Here is a 21,293-nt window from a genome sequence, read left to right on the forward strand (position 1 = left end):
AAAGTGCATGAAACTTTGTCCTTTATGTTATCATATGCATTGTGTGTTTTTTTATATGGCATTCATATTCTGAGTGTCATATCTCACAAAGTTTTGGAAATTTATAATTTGCTTTATTAGCTTTTTTAAAATAAAACAAATACCCCAATATACCTTTCTTCTGAAATAATTCCAAATTTAATTACACAGTGAATTAATCCCATTTCTTTTTTCTTTAAAATAAAGCAACCTTTGAATAATAACTTAACTAAAGCAAAACGTCATGTGACTTTGTAGACCACAAATTAAAGCATAACTTGTAAACATAGCTTTAAAAAACTCTTTGATGACTTGAGTTAATAGCAAGAGACTATGCTGATGATTTATACCCCAATCTTTGATGACTTGAGTTAATAGCAAGAGACTGTGCTGATGATTTATACGCCAGTCTTTGTTGAGGTAATAGCAAGAGACTATGCTGATGATTTATACCCCAATCTTTAATGACTTGAATTAATAGCAAGAGACTATGCTGATGTTTTATACCCCAATCTTTGATGACTTGAGTTAATAACAAGAGACTATGCTGATGTTTTATACCCCAATCTTTGATGACTTGAGTTAATAGCAAGAGACTATGCTGATGATTTATACTCCAATTGTTGATGACTTGAGTTAATAACAAGAGAATATGCTGATGATTTATACCCCAATCTTTGGAAAGAAGTTTTATACAGCTATAATAAATTAGATAAAACTAACATGCATAACATTTCGGAGATAGTTTATATAGGTTATCAGAGGTCTCGCTAGCATTTTAAAACTAGGAGTCCAGGACTCCCATTTTGGCAAAAATAGGAGTCCTACCATCAAACGTTGCTGTCCCTTCTTTCCTACAGAATCCCCACAGACGTGAGTGCATCTATTTTTAGATGGAGAGGTTTTCGTAATGTAACCACTCACTATAATATAGCTTCATTACAACAGTCCATTGACAGGATCGCAAATTTATGGTTTATTTATTTGTATATGTACTTGTAGTAATTTTAGGCAAATAAATAGTATCTGATTTGCTGTTTTTTTCCCGTATCTTCGCAAATACGTGTCAAGTCAGAAAACAGCTTAGACCTTAAAGCACATCTTGCGAATTCCACAACATAGCATTGTCCCATACGTTTCTGACCTAAATAATTTGCATTTTAAAGTTATATCTTTAATAAAATAATACCTAGGCTTTGGTTTCAATGATTTGTATATTTTTTCTGAATATATTTGCCCGATGATTTAAGAAAACAGACAATCTAATAAACTGGTACATCCCAGACTTAGCGAAGTCCGCCATTATTACCTGTTAGGCCTAGTGGTTCACTTACAGTTTCAAACTAATTTTGTGATGAAATAGTGTATAAGAGGCAGTTAATAAATATCCAGATCATCAATTCTGATCTTAAAACACAAGTTTGTATGTTTTATCAATAAAGGATAGCATGCAGGAAATTGATAGTTGCTACCTTATTCGGAAAATGGTTAATGGTCAATCTACTATCAAAACATAATGCTTGTGAATGGGCAAGAGTTTGTTTGTCAACGTAATTGATATAAAAACTAGGCCTAGCTACTGATGCCTTGATGAATATATTTCGCTACAACACTAGAACTAACCCGGGCTCAGGTGAGGGGCATTTAAAAAAAATATGGTCAGTGTACCTCTTAAGTAATCATGGGGCAAAAGTTGTTTTTGCTTTCCTAACAGAAGAAGGCGAAGTTTACATTTTTAGGCGACTTGTCACCCACTTATGAATGCCATTTTGTCTAAGTCTAAATATGTCTTGATTCTGAGGTCACGTGCACTGCTTATTCTGCTACATTCGGAAATGAACATAATAATGAAAGCTAAAGTTGTTTATTTGATGTACTTTTATAAATGACCACATATACATCTCTGTGTCTTTCTGCCTCTGAATTCAATCACTGTAAATATCAGTATTCAATCACTGTAAATATCAGTACATTTTCCCACCTGGCTGCCAGTCAGAGCCTTTGAACTTGCCACCCAGGTATTGCATCATGTTCTTTTTTTATGTACTCTTAAAAAATGGCAACATGTATGTACGTCAAGGGGTCTTTCAGTCACTGAATTCTGTCTTTGTAAATATCAGCACAGCTAATTGATCAACACATTTTCCCACAAAGCAGGTGGCTGAAGCAGGACTGGCAAGTCTTTGAATTTTTTACCGCATACCTATTACATGCATACGGAGGACTGCCACCTCAGTGATTTTCTGTGTCCCAGGTCAAAAATTGGCATCCAGATACACATAATTAAGCGTTTCCGAGATCTCTGGGTTATGTTATTATAGTACAACATAAATTTGGACCTTTTGTTAAAAAGGCCAGTACAGAAATTTATGCTTAAATATGTTGTTACTGATGTATGTAAGTAGATTTAATTGTTTGAAATTTTCTTTAGGTATTTGCAGTCAAACTCCAGATGAGTAATGGTGAAAATTGTCCCAGAGACAACTCCAGAGTTGTCCGAAATGTTGTCCAGCAGGTAAAGAGCACATGGTAACATGTATTCAAATGCCATTCCATCAAATCAGTGTCTTTTGCTTGACTCTCTACTGTCATTGTCAGTGAGAGTGCAACTGCTGCAACTAGACACAAAGCTATTCCCATTTCCAAAATCTCTTCTACTATTTATTTCCTGTTGAGATAATTTTTAGAAAAACATTGATTGAATTTTATGATAAAAAAATCACATGTGTTATAGAATTTACAAAATCTTTGGACCCATGCCATTAGTTCTCAGTTTTTCAGTATTCTAATAATGCTTTCAGCTGAATCACACAATAGTATCTTTTTCCAGAGATCTTAAATCACTGTTAAATTAAAATGCAAAGCATACTGCCATTGAGAATTTTCAAGCCATATGAGAACTAATTAAGTGCAACAATGGAAAAAACATAACTGGAATATGTGTAAATTATATACATTTTAAAAAAAAAATCATGTTTGGAATTTATTTTCTTTTTTTTGTAGAAACTGTATCCATTGTACAAGACGGTTCGAGTTGAAGTGCCCTCTACTTGTCCACTTCACAAGGAACGAGATAAGTTTGTTATTCAGGAGGACCACAAAGAAATGGAGTCAATAACAAAATGGACTTGTAACTTTTGTGGCAAAGCTTTCATAGGAGAATATTACCTAGATAAACATTTTGACAACAGACATGCAGAATATACGAAGACAGTAAGTCACGTTACACAGCTTTTGTTTATTCTTTGTAATCATCTATGCAAGGTCTCAATTTTTAACTTCATATTTAGGAACATGTGCCTTGATCACAGTTATATTCATCTATTTCTTTTCTACTTTCTTTAGTCTGTATTAAATTGTAGTTAAGGAGCACTAAGTAATTTTTTTGTGCACTGTATGTTCTGGGTCACATAATTTTTTTATTCGTTTTAAGTTATGGGACACCTTTTGAATCATGCAAAAATTGCATGTTGGAAAATGCACTGCAACTGAAATTTTATTTTAAAAAAAGATAAATCTATGTACTTGAGATAAAACTCTTTAATCCACTGCAGCATTATCTCATCAACACAACCCTTCTCCTGCACATGCATATTCCATTCTTTTGGTGCATGAATATTTTTTTTAGCTTTCTCATACCGTGAAAAATTAATATTAGAGGCAACACATCACCTGAAGTGGAAACTGCAAGGACTAAAGTAAGATTTTTTCAAATTTGCACAATTTGTGCTAATTCTCACACTTTTGACCCCCATCTTTTTGTCAGTCAGTCCAGGAATGCGATCAAAGTACACTATAATTTCATCCATGTTAATGATCATATGGTCAGTGAAATCATCTGCTTCTCTCCTGGCCTTCACCAATTCATCACATGATTTTAACTTCTCCAAATCTTCTGGGTGACACTGGGTCATCGATGTCTGTGCACAAAGCACTATATTGTGTCATTTTCAAAATTGTTCCATTATTTCAATTTATTTTCAAAATTTCCATGAATACTGGTGAAAAGTTAGCTTCCATATCTCAGCTGTCTTTGTATATTAAAAAAATAAATCAGCACACTTAAAAGGCTCCACAGTTGGCTTCTGAGGTCGGCTTGCTTTGTAATAAAATTAATTTTCTCCAAAATCTTCTGGGCGATGCTGGGTCATCAATGTCCATGCACGAAGCACTGTATTGTGTCACCTTAAAATTTGTTCCATTGTTTCAATTTATTTTCAAAATTCCAGTGAATGCCAGTGAAAAGGAAACAAAGTTAGCTTCCATATCTCGAATGTCTTTGTATATTGAAATTTTTAAAAAAAATCAGCACACTTAGAACCCAAAGTCGGTTTCTGAGGTCAGCTTGCTTTGCAATGAAATAACCTTTGTATTGATATCCTTTAATATAAAAAAAAGGCTTCAGAGTATCCCAAGTCAGCTTCCGAGGTTGGCTTGCATTGTACTAAAAATAACCTTTGTCTTTGATGTCCTGTCGGTAAGTCCAAAGATTGAGTTTACTGCTCACTGTCAGTTTTGTTTATTCACCACCTGGGCTTCTATGTGCTTGGCATCTGTAGTTATAATTAATACAAAGGAGCATTGATTTCTGCGGGCAAATAGTATACACAGCAATAACTTGTTTTAATGATAATTTTGTAACCTGTGCTAGTGAAAAGATTGTCACTTGCACTGAAGTAAATGTGTTTTCAAATAATGATTTTTATTTGTGAGATACTGTCATATAGTTGACCTGGATATAATTCAGTCATGGTTATTCTCAACCTAACACCGTGTCGTGTATGAATGACTGTTGTCTTCATGATATTGGTTGCTTATTTCCCTCTTGTTTGCAATTTTGTTGGATACAGTTTTCAGTTGGATAACGTATTCAAACCTTTGAGCACAACCAAACACTGTTTGTTTCTCAGTGTTCGTGTCAGTGAACAACGTTTCATGTGTTATCGGACATAAACGATAGATGCTACAGTATGGAAGCCTATGCTACGTATATGGAGTTTGTGGATATATTTTATTCTTTAATGCTCATGATGAAAGAAAGAATACATGATAACAATACAAGGTACGTTCTTTCTTTTTATTATCAAATGAGCATTTTTTTATCTGTTTTATTGCAACATCCATGGGGAGGGGGGCCAGAAATTCAATACAAACTTTTTTTAATTTCTTAAGTCTTGTGACATATGACCTGGGTGAAAAAGTTTCACCATAAGTTCTGGACAGGAAGCAAATTTATTATTTGATTGTGTCCCAATATATATGGTAAATACAGTAATTTACTTTGACAATGTGCAGTACTTTCCCGTTTCATCTGACGTATCCATATCTTGTACCCACTTTTTGCTCAACTAGATATAAACCAGAAGAGCTTATGGGATGGCTTGTTGAATGTCTTCCTGCATCCATTTGCATAAGTTTGTTCTAGCTACGTTTCCTAAGTTTGGATGATTGCCATGAAACTTTACAGACACATTCATTCTAAGGTCTAAATGAAAATGCTGCTGCTCAGGCATCCATTATGACCACCACAGCAGCCATCTAGAAAATCTTTTTATCATTACTCCTGAACGTATGGTTGTATCAATATGGGGTTTTCACTGAAACACTTCTTATTATGTTTAGTTGATCCTAAATGAACATGGCACTGATCTAGTGACCATTATAGCTACTATTTTGGCTATTTTGAAATTGTGTCATTGTTAATCCTCCTGAATGGAAAGTTATGACATGGGGTTCTCATAAAAAGACTTTTTATGTTGTCATGTTGAAACTAAATGAAAGTGGTTCTGCCAGGACATTCAATATAGCCACCACAGTGGCCATCTTGAAAATCTTGCTATTGCTTCTCCTCCTGAATGGATGGTTGTATCAACATGGGGATTTCACTCAAAGGCTATGTATGATGTCTGATTGGTCCTAAATGAAACTGCTGCTGATCTGATCTGAGGTCAGGCTGTCACAGCGGACATATTGAAATTCTTGTCACTATTTTTCCTGAATGGATGGACATATCAACATGGGGTTTTCACCAACAATCTTCAAACGTTGTCTTGTTTTTGCTAAATGAAAATGGTGTCTATCTTGATCAGTATTGATATCACAGTGGCTAACATGATAATTTTAATGCTGGAGAGTATCAAAAATGGTTTTAACATTCAACAGTTAAAGAGAAAGAATGGAATTACCATCAATTCCATGAAATTTTGTTCAAACAGTAGAGCATCAGTCCCTTCAAGGGACTCTTGTTTATTGTGTGATATAATTATTATCTATTTGAAGGACAAAGATGCAGTCTGTTTGGCAGATTTTTGTGAGATTTTCCGTTGTGATGTTATATCTGGCCGCTGGAAGGCTGACTTCTGGGACCTGGTGCTGTGCTTAGAAGAAGATATGAAAGATCTAGCTCAAGACTGCCAGGTAAAATTATGCTGTCCATTAATTTTTAGGCAAAGGCGACCTTGTTTAAATATGACATAAACATGTACTTCAAGTACTGAGTATCAGAGACAGCATGAATATATTAAATAATAATGAATTTAATGCTGAGGTATGACAGCATATGGGTTACTGTAAAATTTCATTTATTTATGTGCTAATACTTTTCATGGAATTCTTGAGGGGAATCTATTAGCAAGATTACATATCCTTTAATTTGGATTTTTTTCGAATTAAAATAGAGACTAGTTTTGTAGTAGTTCTGTGACATTAAATAGTAAAATATAGTTTGACTTTGGAAAAGTGTAAAATTTAGTAACAGCAAAAAAGAGTGGGTTTACAGTATTGTTACTGAAACAGCATTTTATATATATATATATATATATATATATATATATATATATATATATATATATATATATATATATATATATATATATATATATATATATGTGTGTGTGTGTGTGTGTGTGTGTGTGTGTGTCTCTGTGTGTGTGTGCTTTAATGGGATCCATTATCTTGACCAGTTTAATGGGATCCATGATCAAACATGAGTTACAAGAGGGGCAGTTGTTATAGTCAGGAGCCAGTTTATTGGGGTCCAGAATCATACTTGAGTTGTAAGTGGGAAGCGGGGCTTTGTAGTTGGGACAAATTTAATGGAATCATTAATCATACCGGAGTTGTAAGATTGGCAGTGGTAAAATTTAGGGCCTTATAACAAGGGACCAGTTTAATGGGATCCAGAATCTTACCCGAGTTTTAAGACAGGAGATAGTCTTTATAGTTTGGGGCCAGTTTAATGGGATCCTTGATCATGCCAAAGCTGTAAGAGGGGCAGTGGTTACAATGAGGAGCATTATAACAAGGGACCATTATAATCGGATAACAAGACTGAGTTGGGTAAAGTTTATATATTTTATTTTATGTCATATCCTAAAATTTTGAGGTGGTTCCATCATTGCAAATCCATGGAAGATGACCCATTTTTTGGAAGCCCATTCTCTGCAGTTGTTGAGCGCTGTTAAGGGGGCAGTTGATGTAGATGCTTGATTCACAGTGGAAGATGTTTCTATTATCAATGGCATAAATATTTGTCAGCTGTTTTAATATCATGAAGAATCATATGAAGCTCAGAAGGGTTTATGCAAGATGGGTCCCACATTTGTTGATCACACATCGAAATCCGACTTAAGTTGAAATTACCAAAGAACTACTCACCAAATATGAAAAGAGTGACCAGAAATGTTTCATGATATTGCTGCATGTGATGAAACATGGATTTACTTTTTTGAACCTGTTGCATGAGAAAATAAAGTTTGGATCAGCGAAAATAAACAAAGATCAGAAATTGCTCAGTGTAGTCCGACTGTCTAGAGAGTTTTATACAGAGTGTTCCTCAATGTAAAAAGCCAAGCCATTCAGGTACCTGTGACAGTTGCTGCTGGTGTCACTGAACATTTGTCTGCCTCCAAAACATTGCCAAAGGTTGTGGAACATGACTGAGCCACCCAATTCCTGCTTCAGTAACTAAGGTATTCATCTTCTTCATGACGACATACTGGTGCATAAATCTGCCATTGTGACAGATTTCCTGCAGGAGCACAGCATCCAAACTTTGACACATATTCCATACAGCTCATATTTAGTGCAAATGATTTTTGGCCAAATTCTATCATCAAAGATTCGCTTAGGGGCAGACATTTGAAAGTTGCTGTTTTGTTGGAAGTTCACTTTTCCATTTTATGAACAGCCTGCCTGAAGGTGAATACAAACTGACATTTAATGATTGGATAATCGGATTAAGAAAGTATGTATGAGTACATGAGGATTACTTTTATGGGATGCATTGATGTACTGTTGACTACTAAAGAACATGTTCTACAGTGCACTAATATTCTTAAATATTAAAATACCTGTTGCATCCTAAAACAGTGCTTTTAGAATTTGTAATAAAATTTTGGTCATATCCACCAACATGGGCACTGGTAATCTATCAGTGGAAAACTGTTCCTACCTACATATTAAGCTTAGTTGGTTGATGTCTTAAATTCCTTCACAACCTGAATGTAAAGGACATTCAAGAGACTACAAAATTTTGCCATTGATGGAAATGTATCCTTAACACATGGTTGCAGTGTGAGAGTATACTTTAACAAAACATGTTTATGAATACTGTCCTTCATGAGCAAGTGTACTTTACATACAGATGTCCTTTAAAAACACTTGTTTTTTTCATATGCAGATGTTTTTATATACTCTTGTTTTCAATATGCATATTATCTTATTCTATACATGTGTCCCTTATTAACAGGCACCCATTTTATGCATGTGTTAGCGAAGAAAGGTTTCACTGTACTGCATTAAGTAAAACATAAATGTAATCAATTATGCTGAAGAAAAATTGTATCATTGTATTTCAGGACATAGTGGAGATGTGTATACCTAAAAAATGTAATCAATTATGCTGAAGAAAAATTGTATCATTGTATTTCAGGACATAGTGGAGATGTGTATACCTAAAAAATGTAATCAATTATGCTGAAGAAAAATTGTATCATTGTATTTCAGGACATAGTGGAGATGTGTATACCTAAAGAACTGTCACTAAACGCCTCAAGGACACTAAGAAGTAAGAAAATCCTCGTATTGAATTATTTTTATTATGTCACATCATGAATTGCAAGGGCCATATATTAAAGAGTATGATTTTTATTATGCCACACCATGAATTTGGTAGGGGCATATGGTGTATAGAATAATTGTATTATGTCCCACCATGAATTAGGTGGGGGCATATGGTGTATAGAATAATTGTATTATGCCCCACCATGAATTTGGTAGGGGCATATGGTGTATAGAATAAATGTATTATGCCCCACCATGAATTTGGTAGGGGCATATGGTGTATAGAATAATTGTATTATGCCCCACCATGAATTTGGTAGGGGCATATGGTGTATAGAATAATTGTATTATGCCCCACCGTGAATTTGGTAGGGGCATATGGTGTATAGAATAATTGTATTATGTCCCACCATGAATTTGGAATGGGCATATGGTGTAAAGAATAATTGTATTATGCCCCACCGTGAATTTGGTAGGGGCATATGGTGTATAGAATAATTGTATTATGCCCCACCATGAATTTGGTAGGGGCATATGATGCATAGAATAATTTTATTATGCTCCACCATGAATTTGGTAGGGGCATATGGTGTATAGAATAATTGTATTATGCCCCACCATGAATTTGGTAGGGGCATATGGTGTATAGAGTAATTGTATTATGCCCCACAGTGAATTTGGTAGAGGCATATGGTGTATGGAATGATGTTATTATGCCCCACAATGAATTTGGAAATTGCATATAGTGTATAGAAAATGTTGTTATGCCCCACCATAAATTTGGTAGGGGCATATGATGTATAGAATAATTTTATTATGCCCCACCATGAATTTGGTAGGGGCATATGTTGTATATAATAATTTTATTATGCCTCCCCTGCCCCCCATGAATTTGGTAGATGCATATGGTATATACCGTAATTTTTTTTATGCCCCACCATGAATTTGTTAAGGGCATATAGTATATATAATGATATTTATTATGCTCCACCATGATGTTGAAAGTGGCATCTGGTATATAGAATGATTTTATTAAGCCCCATCATGAATTTATTAGGGGCATAATAGTGCTGCCCTTTTCTATATGTGCATCGATCAGTCTGAATAAGTTTTTCATATAGGTAAATTTTCAGGATCTGAGGTTGGGCATATGTGTTCCATAAAAACATTTCAAGTCTTTCTTATACCTCAGTAGGTAAGCAGTAGATGTAAATTTAAACTTGTGAAGGACACATAATGGATGATAAGCATATGACTTATTATTATATATTTATAGCAGTTGTAATGGGCACTAGTGTTTATTTTGGCTATATATTTCTCTGGTCCTAAAACATGTACAGCCTAGATTTAACTTGATAAACAGAAACAATCGTAATGTATGGGAAAAATATTGAACGCCTCATAAACAAGGAAAACACCACAAGATGCTAAGAATCTTAATAGAAGGAGCAAACCAAGATTATGAATTGTAGAATAGTTTTTCTTTAGTACAGTATGATTAAATCTTAACTAATGACTAATTCTGTAAATGATATGTACAGAAATCTCATTTCTTTTATGATTATATCACATGAAATAAAATCTATGATATAAGTGCCAATTTGACCTTAAAGTTTATTACTTAGTTTGCCAAAAAGGAATCTAAACGGAATAATGATTATATGCAAAAGGGACATAGAAACTGATCCTGAGATGTATTTCAATCCAGGATAGAAAAAGTAATGATTATTGTGGATGGATTATCAAACATGTTTTATTCATAAAGATATAAATTAGATGAACAATTCCTAAAAGCAACTAATTAATTATTTCTCTGATGAAGAACAATACTCATGAACATTATTAATATTACTGTCAGCAATTTTTGTTATATTGATCATCACTGTCTTTGATTGGACTTGCACAGCACACATGATAATACAATTATGGCATGGAGTGGGATGTAAATTATCTGATATGCGGCAAGGAATACACCAGCAGATAAACAGGAAAGAATGGATGCGCACAAAATGTATATTTTGTTCCTGATGCTCAGCTAAATGTTTGGAGCAGCCAGATAAGATCTAGTATTTTCTAGAGTTGGATCTACCCAATATGCCTGAAAGAACTTTATGGTGTGATGACAATTGGCATTACAAATTGCCAAAGGACCAAGTTTGTACTAGATTTGATTGAAAGAGAACACAAAACCTTTCTTGATTTTATTGTACTGTATTTGATTGAAAGAGAACACAAAACATTTCTTGATTTTATTGTACTAGGTTTGATTGAAAGAGAACACAAAACCTTTCTTGATTTTATTGTACTAGATTTGATTGAAAGAGAACTTATGAAGCACATATCAAAAACTAAGGAAACCACAAAATCGGATGTCCTAGATGTCCTTAACGAACTGACTAATCAGCTAGGACTCCGGTCCTAAATGTCCTTAATGAACCGTGTAATCGGCTAGGACTCCGGTCTCTTGCTAAATAAAGTATAAATAACATTCAGTCTCCAAAACCATTAATAAATAAATAACTTAAAGAGGCAATATCTAAAAGCTTATAAATAACATAACATAGGAAGCACACACTAAACACCTCGACTAGTAATACCATAATAACCTTGAAAATCTCTCTTCATACATGATTTGTACTAACAACCTCTATAAACAGCATAGAAACCCCCACCACACACACACATTTTGGAACATTTTGAAAAAGAAAAAAAAAACAGGCAAATGCAACAAGAAACCAGCGATGTGAAAAGCAACCAGGACCTTTCCCGAGCTCTCCCTCCCACTAATGACAGCCAACCATTCAACTGTAAGGGACCTTTATGGACCCACAGATTGAGGCCAAACTATCAGGGTTCCTTGAACCCATAAAAGCTTGGGGGAGGTGGCACCATTCCCTTTCCCAGGAACAGCTAACAGGCTGCAGTGCAGTCAGAAAAAAAGTGGTACATGCACAATTGTGACCACGCTACTATTATTAAACTCAACAACAACAACAAAGAGAACACAAAACCTTTCTTGATTTTATTGCAATTATGTGCCAGTATTTATCTAAATGTATATCAAGATCGACAACAAAAAATGAAATTGTAATTCTAATGGATTTTGGTGATAAATTAAAATAGCTACAAGTACATAGTATGTACCAGGGAATTAATACTTTGTTTTTGATAGACAATTGTGTAAATCTAAAAATGATGTAAAAATGGAAATTAACCAATCTGACAAAGTTAGCATTCAGTGGCAGGTATTATGGTATAACTTTATGGTAATACTGCAAATATATAACTGTTATAAAAGATCTATGTGAAAATGTTACATCTGTAAATGTCACAGAAGATTGAAAAAAAATGTAATACTATATCAACAATTATTATAGACGATATGGTTGAAAAGTTGTTAAAAAATAACTTTTAATGCAGTTAGAATATGTTTTATTACACTGTGCAAATTAACTAGTTGGTATAGCCAAGGCAACAAGTTGGTATAGCTAAGGCAACAAGTTGGTATAACCAAGGCAACAGGTTGGCATAGCCAAGGCAATTAGATTCTGTTGCATTTACTTTTCAACTCCAAGTGAATTGGGGGTGGGGGCAAAGTGGCTGAGTGGTCACCATTACAGATCAATCACACATCTCATCTCTGACCATATGGGTTGGTAATTCTTTCCATTTTCTTCCTCCACCAAACATACCTGTCACCATGTATAACTTGTGCTGAAAAATGGCTTTGAACCCCATGAAATATAAACAAGGTAAAGTATGCATGTTACCAGCAAAGTAATGTTTATCCTCATATGGTAAAAGAGAAAACTTATTTATCATGCATTGTATATCTCATGATGGAAGGATCTAATTAAATTCATTTCTGGATGATTTATAGTTTGGTTAATAAACTGTTTTTATACATGATCTAATTTTATATTCTTTCTAACGTCAAATTTCACAATACTCGTGCATGCTTTTGTTTCTCCTGTCAGTCTTAAAAGCAGAAAGCTTACTTGTTAGGCCACAAAATTATATTACTGTGCCATTCACCTAACCTTTAAATAAACCAACAACTTTATTAAATCTTTTAAAAATGAATCCATGTATAAATATCTGTTCTAAAAAAATAAAATTCCATTCAGAACTCTTGATATGCTAAAATGTTTTATTGTTTCTATAAATTTATCATCATTTTAAAGTTTTACCAAGTTTATCTAGTGATTGGTTCATAAACCAGTTTCTATCTAGAAATCATATTGATCTTTTTGTGATAACCTCTTTTCCATTTTTTTCAAATCTACCAACTATGAAATTCTTGCCAGAAAGAGTATATTTTCCATCATTACTCAGTATGAATTTTACTTCTTGATTTGGATCATTTTTTACTAAGGCTTTGATAATTACGTAAGAGTCATATCCAGATAAATTATGAATTGATAGTTTAATGTATTTTGAATATTTCTAAATTAAATACACTTTAGGTGTACACATATGGACCTGTTCAGTAATACTTTAAAAATCACAACATAAAACAAAAGTTACCTTCAGTTGATTTAGATAGTATTTATATTTTTTTCTGGCATTATGTGTGTTGTGTTAGCTTTTGATTGAATACTATTTGGTGTCCTGCTAATTTTAGTTCAGAATAAAAACATTCAGGTACTTACTATGCTTTTTGTCAGGCATTTTGTTAGTTTGATCAGGTATTATCAGCATATATATGTAATTGTTGTATTTTTTTAAATGTTATTCTAACTGTTCTTATTTCCTTGTCTGATTGTTCATAGACAATATCTTATGTTATGTGTTTAGGCTTGAATAAACAGTAACACCAGAAGTGGTGAAAACAACAAGCTTTGAAAAATATAATAATTTATTTCCCTGGAAAAATTCTGTAAAACTGAAAAAATATTAACTTACTGTTTGAAGAGTCAAATCCAAAATAATCCAAGAATAATCCACAATTAAAATTTTTGAATAATAAAATGTTCTAATGATTTCAAGTTCGAGTCCCGACGAAGAATCCATGATGGAAGATGATGATATCTGCTGTAACCTGTAGTGTGTTGACATCTACAGTTCCTTGTAGAAACAAGAAATATCACTCTGGTTTTGGAAATCTGAATAAATTCTTATAAGAGCTGTTTCAAGAATTTCTTATGAGTACACATATTTTCCAGAAGAATTTTTTAAAATCATTTTGAATCCAAATAATTTGAAATAACTCCAAACAACACAGCAGACACTTTCCAGTGTAAAGAAAAAAGCCCAAGTAATAGAGAATATTTCTCCAAAACAAAGGTTATATCGTATTCTAAAATGCTGTTTCGAAAATCTCCAGGTTGTGAAATCGAAAAGGGGGGTCACATGATCTGGTTTATATCATGTACCTCTAACATGACCCTGATGAAAACTAATCATTTTACTCTAAGAAAGAAAATTTAAAAAATTGTTTACATCTTAAACCATGTAGTCCCATCATGACTTCAACAACAATGAATCATTTTTTTTAAAAAATAGAACTTATTTACGTGGCTGCTACTAATTTTGAATCAAGTTCAGGATCTAGGTGAAAATTTGGTGTTTATTAAAATGAACAGTCAAGGTCAAACTATTTTCTGGAAAAAGTATGAGTTCCTAGCAAACATTATTTTGACATGTAATGAAATTTAAAAAATAAATAAAAAGATTTTAAAACATACAAACAATTTAATCAGATATAATTAAATCAAATTTACGTAACAAATAATATACAAATTAAATTCATTTTTGACTGCTTGTACATTTATACATTTATTGGACATTTATCAAGCCAGTGTTTATGTTTATCAAGGCTGTCATTTTGTGGTCTATCTGGATGATCCCTATTGGGTTTATAATTGAATACTGCATGAAAAAATCTGTTATCTTTTTTTTGTAAATGTAAGACAGGCTTATTCTTTTTTTTTTCCATTTTGGTAAGTCTATCATGTAAAGTAAAACATTTTATTGTTTCAATTTTTTTTTACATTTGAGTTCAAGACCTGGCCTTGCTTATGACTTTAGAATGTTCTGGAAGTGAACTTGTTGACATTATTTTTGAATTTTTACATTAGAAGGATCAATTTTCCAGAAAAATACTATTTGTATCATAGGTCAGGTGACAGCCTGCATATAAAGGAGTCTAGATAAACACTTATTCATTCCTGTTTCAGTATCAGTCTTGGGGAATTTATGATCAGAGTTTATAGTTGTGTTCAGTTATAATTTGTGAGGAATAATTTATTTAAATTATTAATTGGAATTACAGAGTGCTCATTGACATTTTGGATACACCACTACACTGGGATTATTGATGACTCACTCAAAGACATTATAGATTATTTCTTTGTGACAATACATCAAGACTATTTGTAAATAAGCATAGACTATTAATACATCAGCACATTCAAGACTATTGGTACATCAGCACATTTAAGAATATTGGGATACATTCGGAATAGTCTGTACTTTTGGACTTGTGATAGAACATTTAGGATTATTTGTAATTTAATTAACAATTTTGTGGCGTTTGAATTTTCATATTTTATTCCATACATTATTTATTGATTTTGCTATATATACTTGTTGGTTTTGCACCTTTTTGTTACATAGTTTAAGACCATGGAGTCCTACCATATATGACAGAAGTTTGTGAATACCACTACTCATGAAGTTTTAGGTGGGTTACTGTGAAACTTAGTAAATAATTATGGTCATCAACAAAGGTAATCCTGTTGACCAATTAATGTTGTCACATTTTTTATAGACTGCATTTTTTTTGTTTACTTAAATTAGAGCTAGGTGTTATTTATGACAGAATTTTGTAAACTCTGTTAGTTTTGCAAATATTGTTGGTTGTCAATGATGTTTTGGTTCTGTATAGTGAGGAGTTGTTTCCTTTACTGGCTTAAAGTTAACTAGCCTCACATTTGTATTCAGTTAAGACTACGATGTACACTCGTCTCATTGGGTTGTAGAGGTGCAGTGCAAATAAGGATATGGGTATCATGCAGAGAGAATTGCTTAAATTTTTATCTCATATTTAATTAGATGCTATAATAAGAGTTGAAGACAGTTTTATTGATTTTTAGGGGGGAAAATCAGTTAAAATTTCTTATTTTTTAGATGGTGTAACATCCGAGGTGTGTTCCTTCCTTACTTGTAAAAGATACTGGGATACCACAGAAACACAGGTGAGTGTAGCTGAGTTCTGTTTTATTTCTGAGATTAATTCAGCATGAAACACAGAAATGTCATGTATGTTTTACGTTAGCTCAGCAATTTCAGAAGAGTAATTACAAGAAATATGATGATGAGGCAGTCATTTTTTAGAAGGTTATATAATTATTAAATCACTTTATGGTCTGTTGTGTGTCATTTGATAATCTATCTATTCACCCATTTTATTACTTCTTTTTAAAATGGCATGCTCAGTTTGCTTATAATTTTAATTGAGAATTCTGGCATCACAGTCTTTTAAATTTGTCGAGTATGGCAGTCATTACTAAAAAGGATTATAAAAAAGGATTATAAAAAAATGAATTCTTTCAAAAAATCACTTAACATAATTTAAGCAATTTTGACTGAAAGTTGGATTGACTTTAAAATTTGTACAAAATTTCCATGTGGTTGCCATTACAAAAAAAAGAGAACCCTTTAAATAACTTGAACTGATAATCAGAAGTGCACTGAACATGACATAAAGCAATGTATGGCATAAAATGCTTTCAGATTTGTTTGTACAGATGATGCCAATCTACTATCAAATATGGCCACCATTGCTAAAAATAGAACAAATCTGCAGATGATGATTTCTCAGAACCATTCAGTCCAATTTGATAAAAAAAATTGATAGAAAGCATCTAGGCTTAAAGGGCTTTCAGATTTTTAAAAATGATAAACTATACCATTAAATATGGCCAATATTACTAAAAATATAAAAACTTTTAAATGACATCTTCCAAAATATTGTTTAACAGAATTTGAACAGATTTAACATAAAGAATCCTTGCGTGACATGTATTCAGGTGTGTACAAATGCTGATATCCCATATACAAATGCTGATATACCATATACAAATGCTTATATCCCATATACAGATGCTGATATCCCACCAAATGTTCACCATTACTATAAATACAAAAGCCTTTAAACAAAAACTTATAAAAAATTGCTAAAAATGAGTTGAGCAAATTTGACTGAAAGCATCCCAACCTTAAGGACTTTTTGTTTGTACAAATCTGTAATCAGATATTGGAACCATTACTAAAAATAGAAGAACTTTCCAATACTTCTTGAAAGCCATTGAACAGAATTGGACAATATTTGATAAAAAGCATCCAGTCATTAAGACCTGAGTTTAATACAAGTGTTGACAATCTGCCATTAAATCTGAGCAATGTTTCTAGCAATAGAAAAACCTTGACTCAACTGTTTCTCAAAACCAGTTAACAAAATATGACTCAAAAAAGCATTGTGAGTTTTCAGATTTTTACAAGTGATGCTGATCCACCACCAAATATGGCTGCCATTGCTATGAATAGAGAAACATCCAAACAACTTCATCAAAAAAATCCCCATTCAACAGAATTTGACCAATTTGGACAGAAAGCATCCTGGCATAAAAACATTTTAGGGGAAAATGATACTGATGTGCCATCAGATACAATAATTTTTTTATAAAAAAACCTTGAAGCAATTGTTTTTTTGAAAATAATCCGATTTATTGGACACCTACTCTTGCCATTGTCTGTTGGGCACTTGTTGGCCAGGTGAACAGATTCAGGCCCAAACTCAGGCCCATTTGGGCATCTTCTACATGTACTTAAATACTATCAATTGCATCATCTGAGCTTGTTGGAAACAGATTTTAGAAAGAAAGAGAGAATGCAAGAGACAAACAGAGTGAGAAATTATATATTAAACTTCTGATGTAATCAAAGTAGTTCGCTTGAGCTGTCGAGTAGTGTTTATAATGTATTCAGATTAGTTTTGATTAGTGTTTATTTTTCTTTCTTTGGTGTAACTGTAACATCCTCTGTGCATGTCTTTATAACAGGTGTCTGAGACGAGCAAGACTATCTATATTGTGTTTACAGTCTTCTTGACATGTTTTCTTTTTGTCTACTACTGTGTTGCGCTGAACTATTTCTGGTAAGTAAAACATCGGAGTCAGATGTCATTTATAAGTCCATGGTGTATCTATACATTTGAAAATATAAATTCTGAATAACAGCAGAGATGGTCTTAATAGAAATGAAGGTACCGTGTGACCCTGCTATATCATGCTCCATTATGACATGAATTCAGATATAACATGGTATTGGTGAGGCTCCCGAAATTTCATATATATGTATTTTTCTCGTACACAAAAAAAATTCTTTCTTAAGAGTACGACAAAAATGTAAAGAGTTTACTATCATTTTGGGGAAGAGATCATATATGAATAATACAGGGCAATTGCGGCAAGGCTCCTAAAATTTTATATGTATTTTTCTCGTACACAAAAAATAGCTTTTTCTTTTTAAAAGTACAAAAAATAACCTGTAAAACGTTTATTCAGGGATCGCACAGGGCTTTGCCAATGTCCCAAGTTGTGATTTTTTTCTCCCTTTTTGTATGTACAACCATTGGTTTGGAGCGGAGAAATTCAGAGGCCCCATGAAAGGAAGCTGCAGACTTAATATAAAATGGATTGTAATTTATCTATTATTACATAAACAAATTCTTTGTCCATATTGACAAACTATCTTTACAGTGCATTGTTATATCATAATCTGCTTATGTTGACATCTAGCATGAGTCCTGTTTGTTATGAGATATCCGCTTTTTTGTTGTTGTTTTTGCTGACATTTCTGGTTGCGGAGATCAACCGGACAAGGCATTATCTCATAATCTATTTTTCATTGGATTTTGACCGCTCGCTAGTAATTAATATTTACATAGACTGACATTTGTATGTGGATAGTATGTAAAATTCATCTTCTGTTCTCTCCAAATTAAATCCTTCAGAACACTCACATTTTCTATAGTAGTCCCTGTCATCAGACCAGAACACCTGCGTCTTTATCATCTATTCACCCTTTTTTAAAATTTCTGATGTATGTGTGGAAGGCAGCATCACTCTGCTACCACAGATGTAAAAAAACAACAAAGAAAAACAAAGAAAAAACAAGATCTTTCTTGTTGGTCTATTCAATAGGCAGGGAGAAACAGTAACTACAGTCGACCAAATGACGGCCAATTCCTTATTTGATAATGTCCCCAGATAAGATAGTTTGCAGAAATATCAAAGAAAACAGATTCCCTTTGAAGCATCGATTATTATGAAAACATACTAAGCAGATGGAAAGAAAAAAATCAGTCTCAGTAATGCAATACAATTATTTGATGTTGCCGCCACAATAGGTATAGGAAATAGGTAAGTTACATGTCCAAAGCGGAAATAGATCAGTTACGTTTCAAATTATGGAGAGTCATAAGCAGATATGGCCATTGTTATCAGAATAAAAGATCTTAAATTAAGGTCTCAGAAAGTGCCCTAAAGAATTTCAACAAGTTTGACAAAGTGCATCTTGTAAGTTTTACATATTAAACAGATGTTGCAGATCTGATATGAAATATGGCTGCTGTTAAAAAAGAGAGAACCATTTAAACAACTTCTCCTGAAAAACAGCTTTTAAGAAAGTTTAACAAATTTGTTCAAATTGACATTAAGTATGTTGGCATTATGGGATTTCCATCTTTAAGCATATTGGCATTATGAGCTTTCCATCTTTTAGAATGTTAGCATTATGGGCTTTCCATCTTTAAGCATGTTGACATTATGGGCTTTCCATCTTTAAGCATGTTGGCATTGTGGGCTTTCCATCTTTAAGCATGTTGGCATTATGGGCTTTCCATCTTTAAGCATGTTGGCATTGTGGGCTTTCCATCTTTAAGCATGTTGGCATTATGGGCTTTCCATCTTTAAGCATGTTGGCATTGTGGGCTTTCCATCTTTAAGCATGTTGGCATTGCGGGCTTTCCATCTTTAAGCATGTTGGCATTATGGGCTTTCCATCTTTAAACATGTTGGCATTGTGGGCTTTCCAATATTTTGAAATGTTGCTGATCCACCATCAGATATAGACACTGTTACTAAAAAGAGAGATGAATCTTTAAATGACTTCTCAAAAATCATTGAACAGAATCCTATCAAATGTAACAAACTAGTTTCATATGAAAGCTTTGAAAAAGCTGATTCAAGTCAAATCTTCAAATTTGTTCATTAGTCTGATTTGGTGCGACAGATTGGAGCAGAGTTAAAAGTCTGATTTTAATCAAAATTGGCTTTCATGTTTATATTTTGGTGCTGATTTGCCATCAGAAAATAAAATATGACCACCATCAGTAAAAGAAAGAATTCTTTTGAAAGAACACTTGAGAGACGTTTGCCAATTTTGACAAAGCATACTGGCTTTAAGAGCTTTTAGATTTGTAACATGATACCAATTTTTCATGGCTACTCGTAGGAACAACAACAACAAAAAAAATCCCTTTAAAAACTTAATCTCAAAAGCTACTAAACAGAAATTTAGCAAACTTGACAGAAAGCAGTCTGTTATCATCTTGAAGTGGGCCTCGAGTGGTCTAAAGCACTCACTGTTATGGATCATTGCCACCTCACCTCTGTCTGCATGGGTTTGAGTCTCGGGTTTAGCCAATGTGGGTATGTGAGAAAACTTACAAGTATCTTCTCATGGGTTGATGGTTCTTAACGGGGTTTCCTGGGTTCTCCCTTTCCCATTTATACTGGCTGCCATATATAGCCTATCTAACTATCTTGGCATTAAACCCTACAACAACAACAACTACCATCTTGAAGTTTTATAAAATGATGCCAAACTGCAATGGCTACCATAGTTAAAAACAAAAAAAATTGCAATTGCTTCTTGTAAAAAAGAGCTTACTAAATTTGGACCAAATTTTGCACAAAACATCCTGGCATAAAGGTCTTTTAGCTTTTGACAAATGCTTGCATTTTTTCTGTTTTGCAGATGTTAGCCATATGAACCCACATGGGTCTCTTGTTAGGTTATTAGTCAGCTGAAGGACCCCAGGAGTTTGGTAGAGACCTAGTGCCCAGTGCTGGTTGCATTAGTGATTTGGCCATGTTATTTTAAAAAGTATGTACACTTTTAGGGTGGGAAGTTTGAAAGATTCC

At 33.3% G+C, this 21,293-nt stretch overlaps 1 protein-coding gene across 2 annotated transcripts in view; it reads left to right on the top strand.

Annotated features, from left to right (window-relative positions):
* Positions 1 to 21,293, top strand: part of LOC149785335 (uncharacterized) — a 35,788-nt gene that overhangs the window by 3,025 nt on the left and 11,470 nt on the right. The window contains exons 2-7 of one of the 2 annotated variants that reach the window (XM_089979229.1): positions 2,450 to 2,533; positions 3,022 to 3,231; positions 6,298 to 6,435; positions 9,025 to 9,085; positions 16,213 to 16,280; positions 18,147 to 18,241. In XM_089979229.1, the coding sequence (XP_089835355.1) occupies positions 2,450 to 2,533; positions 3,022 to 3,231; positions 6,298 to 6,435; positions 9,025 to 9,085; positions 16,213 to 16,280; positions 18,147 to 18,241 (656 nt within the window). The remainder of the gene's footprint in view (positions 1 to 2,449; positions 2,534 to 3,021; positions 3,232 to 6,297; positions 6,436 to 9,024; positions 9,086 to 16,212; positions 16,281 to 18,146; positions 18,242 to 21,293) is intronic. The other variant, XM_089979230.1, reaches the window with a different exon arrangement.

Source organism: Sinohyriopsis cumingii, chromosome 13 (assembly GCF_028554795.1).
Source record: "Sinohyriopsis cumingii isolate HCF-2022 chromosome 13, ASM2855479v2, whole genome shotgun sequence".
Taxonomy (NCBI): Eukaryota; Metazoa; Mollusca; class Bivalvia; order Unionida; family Unionidae; genus Sinohyriopsis; species Sinohyriopsis cumingii.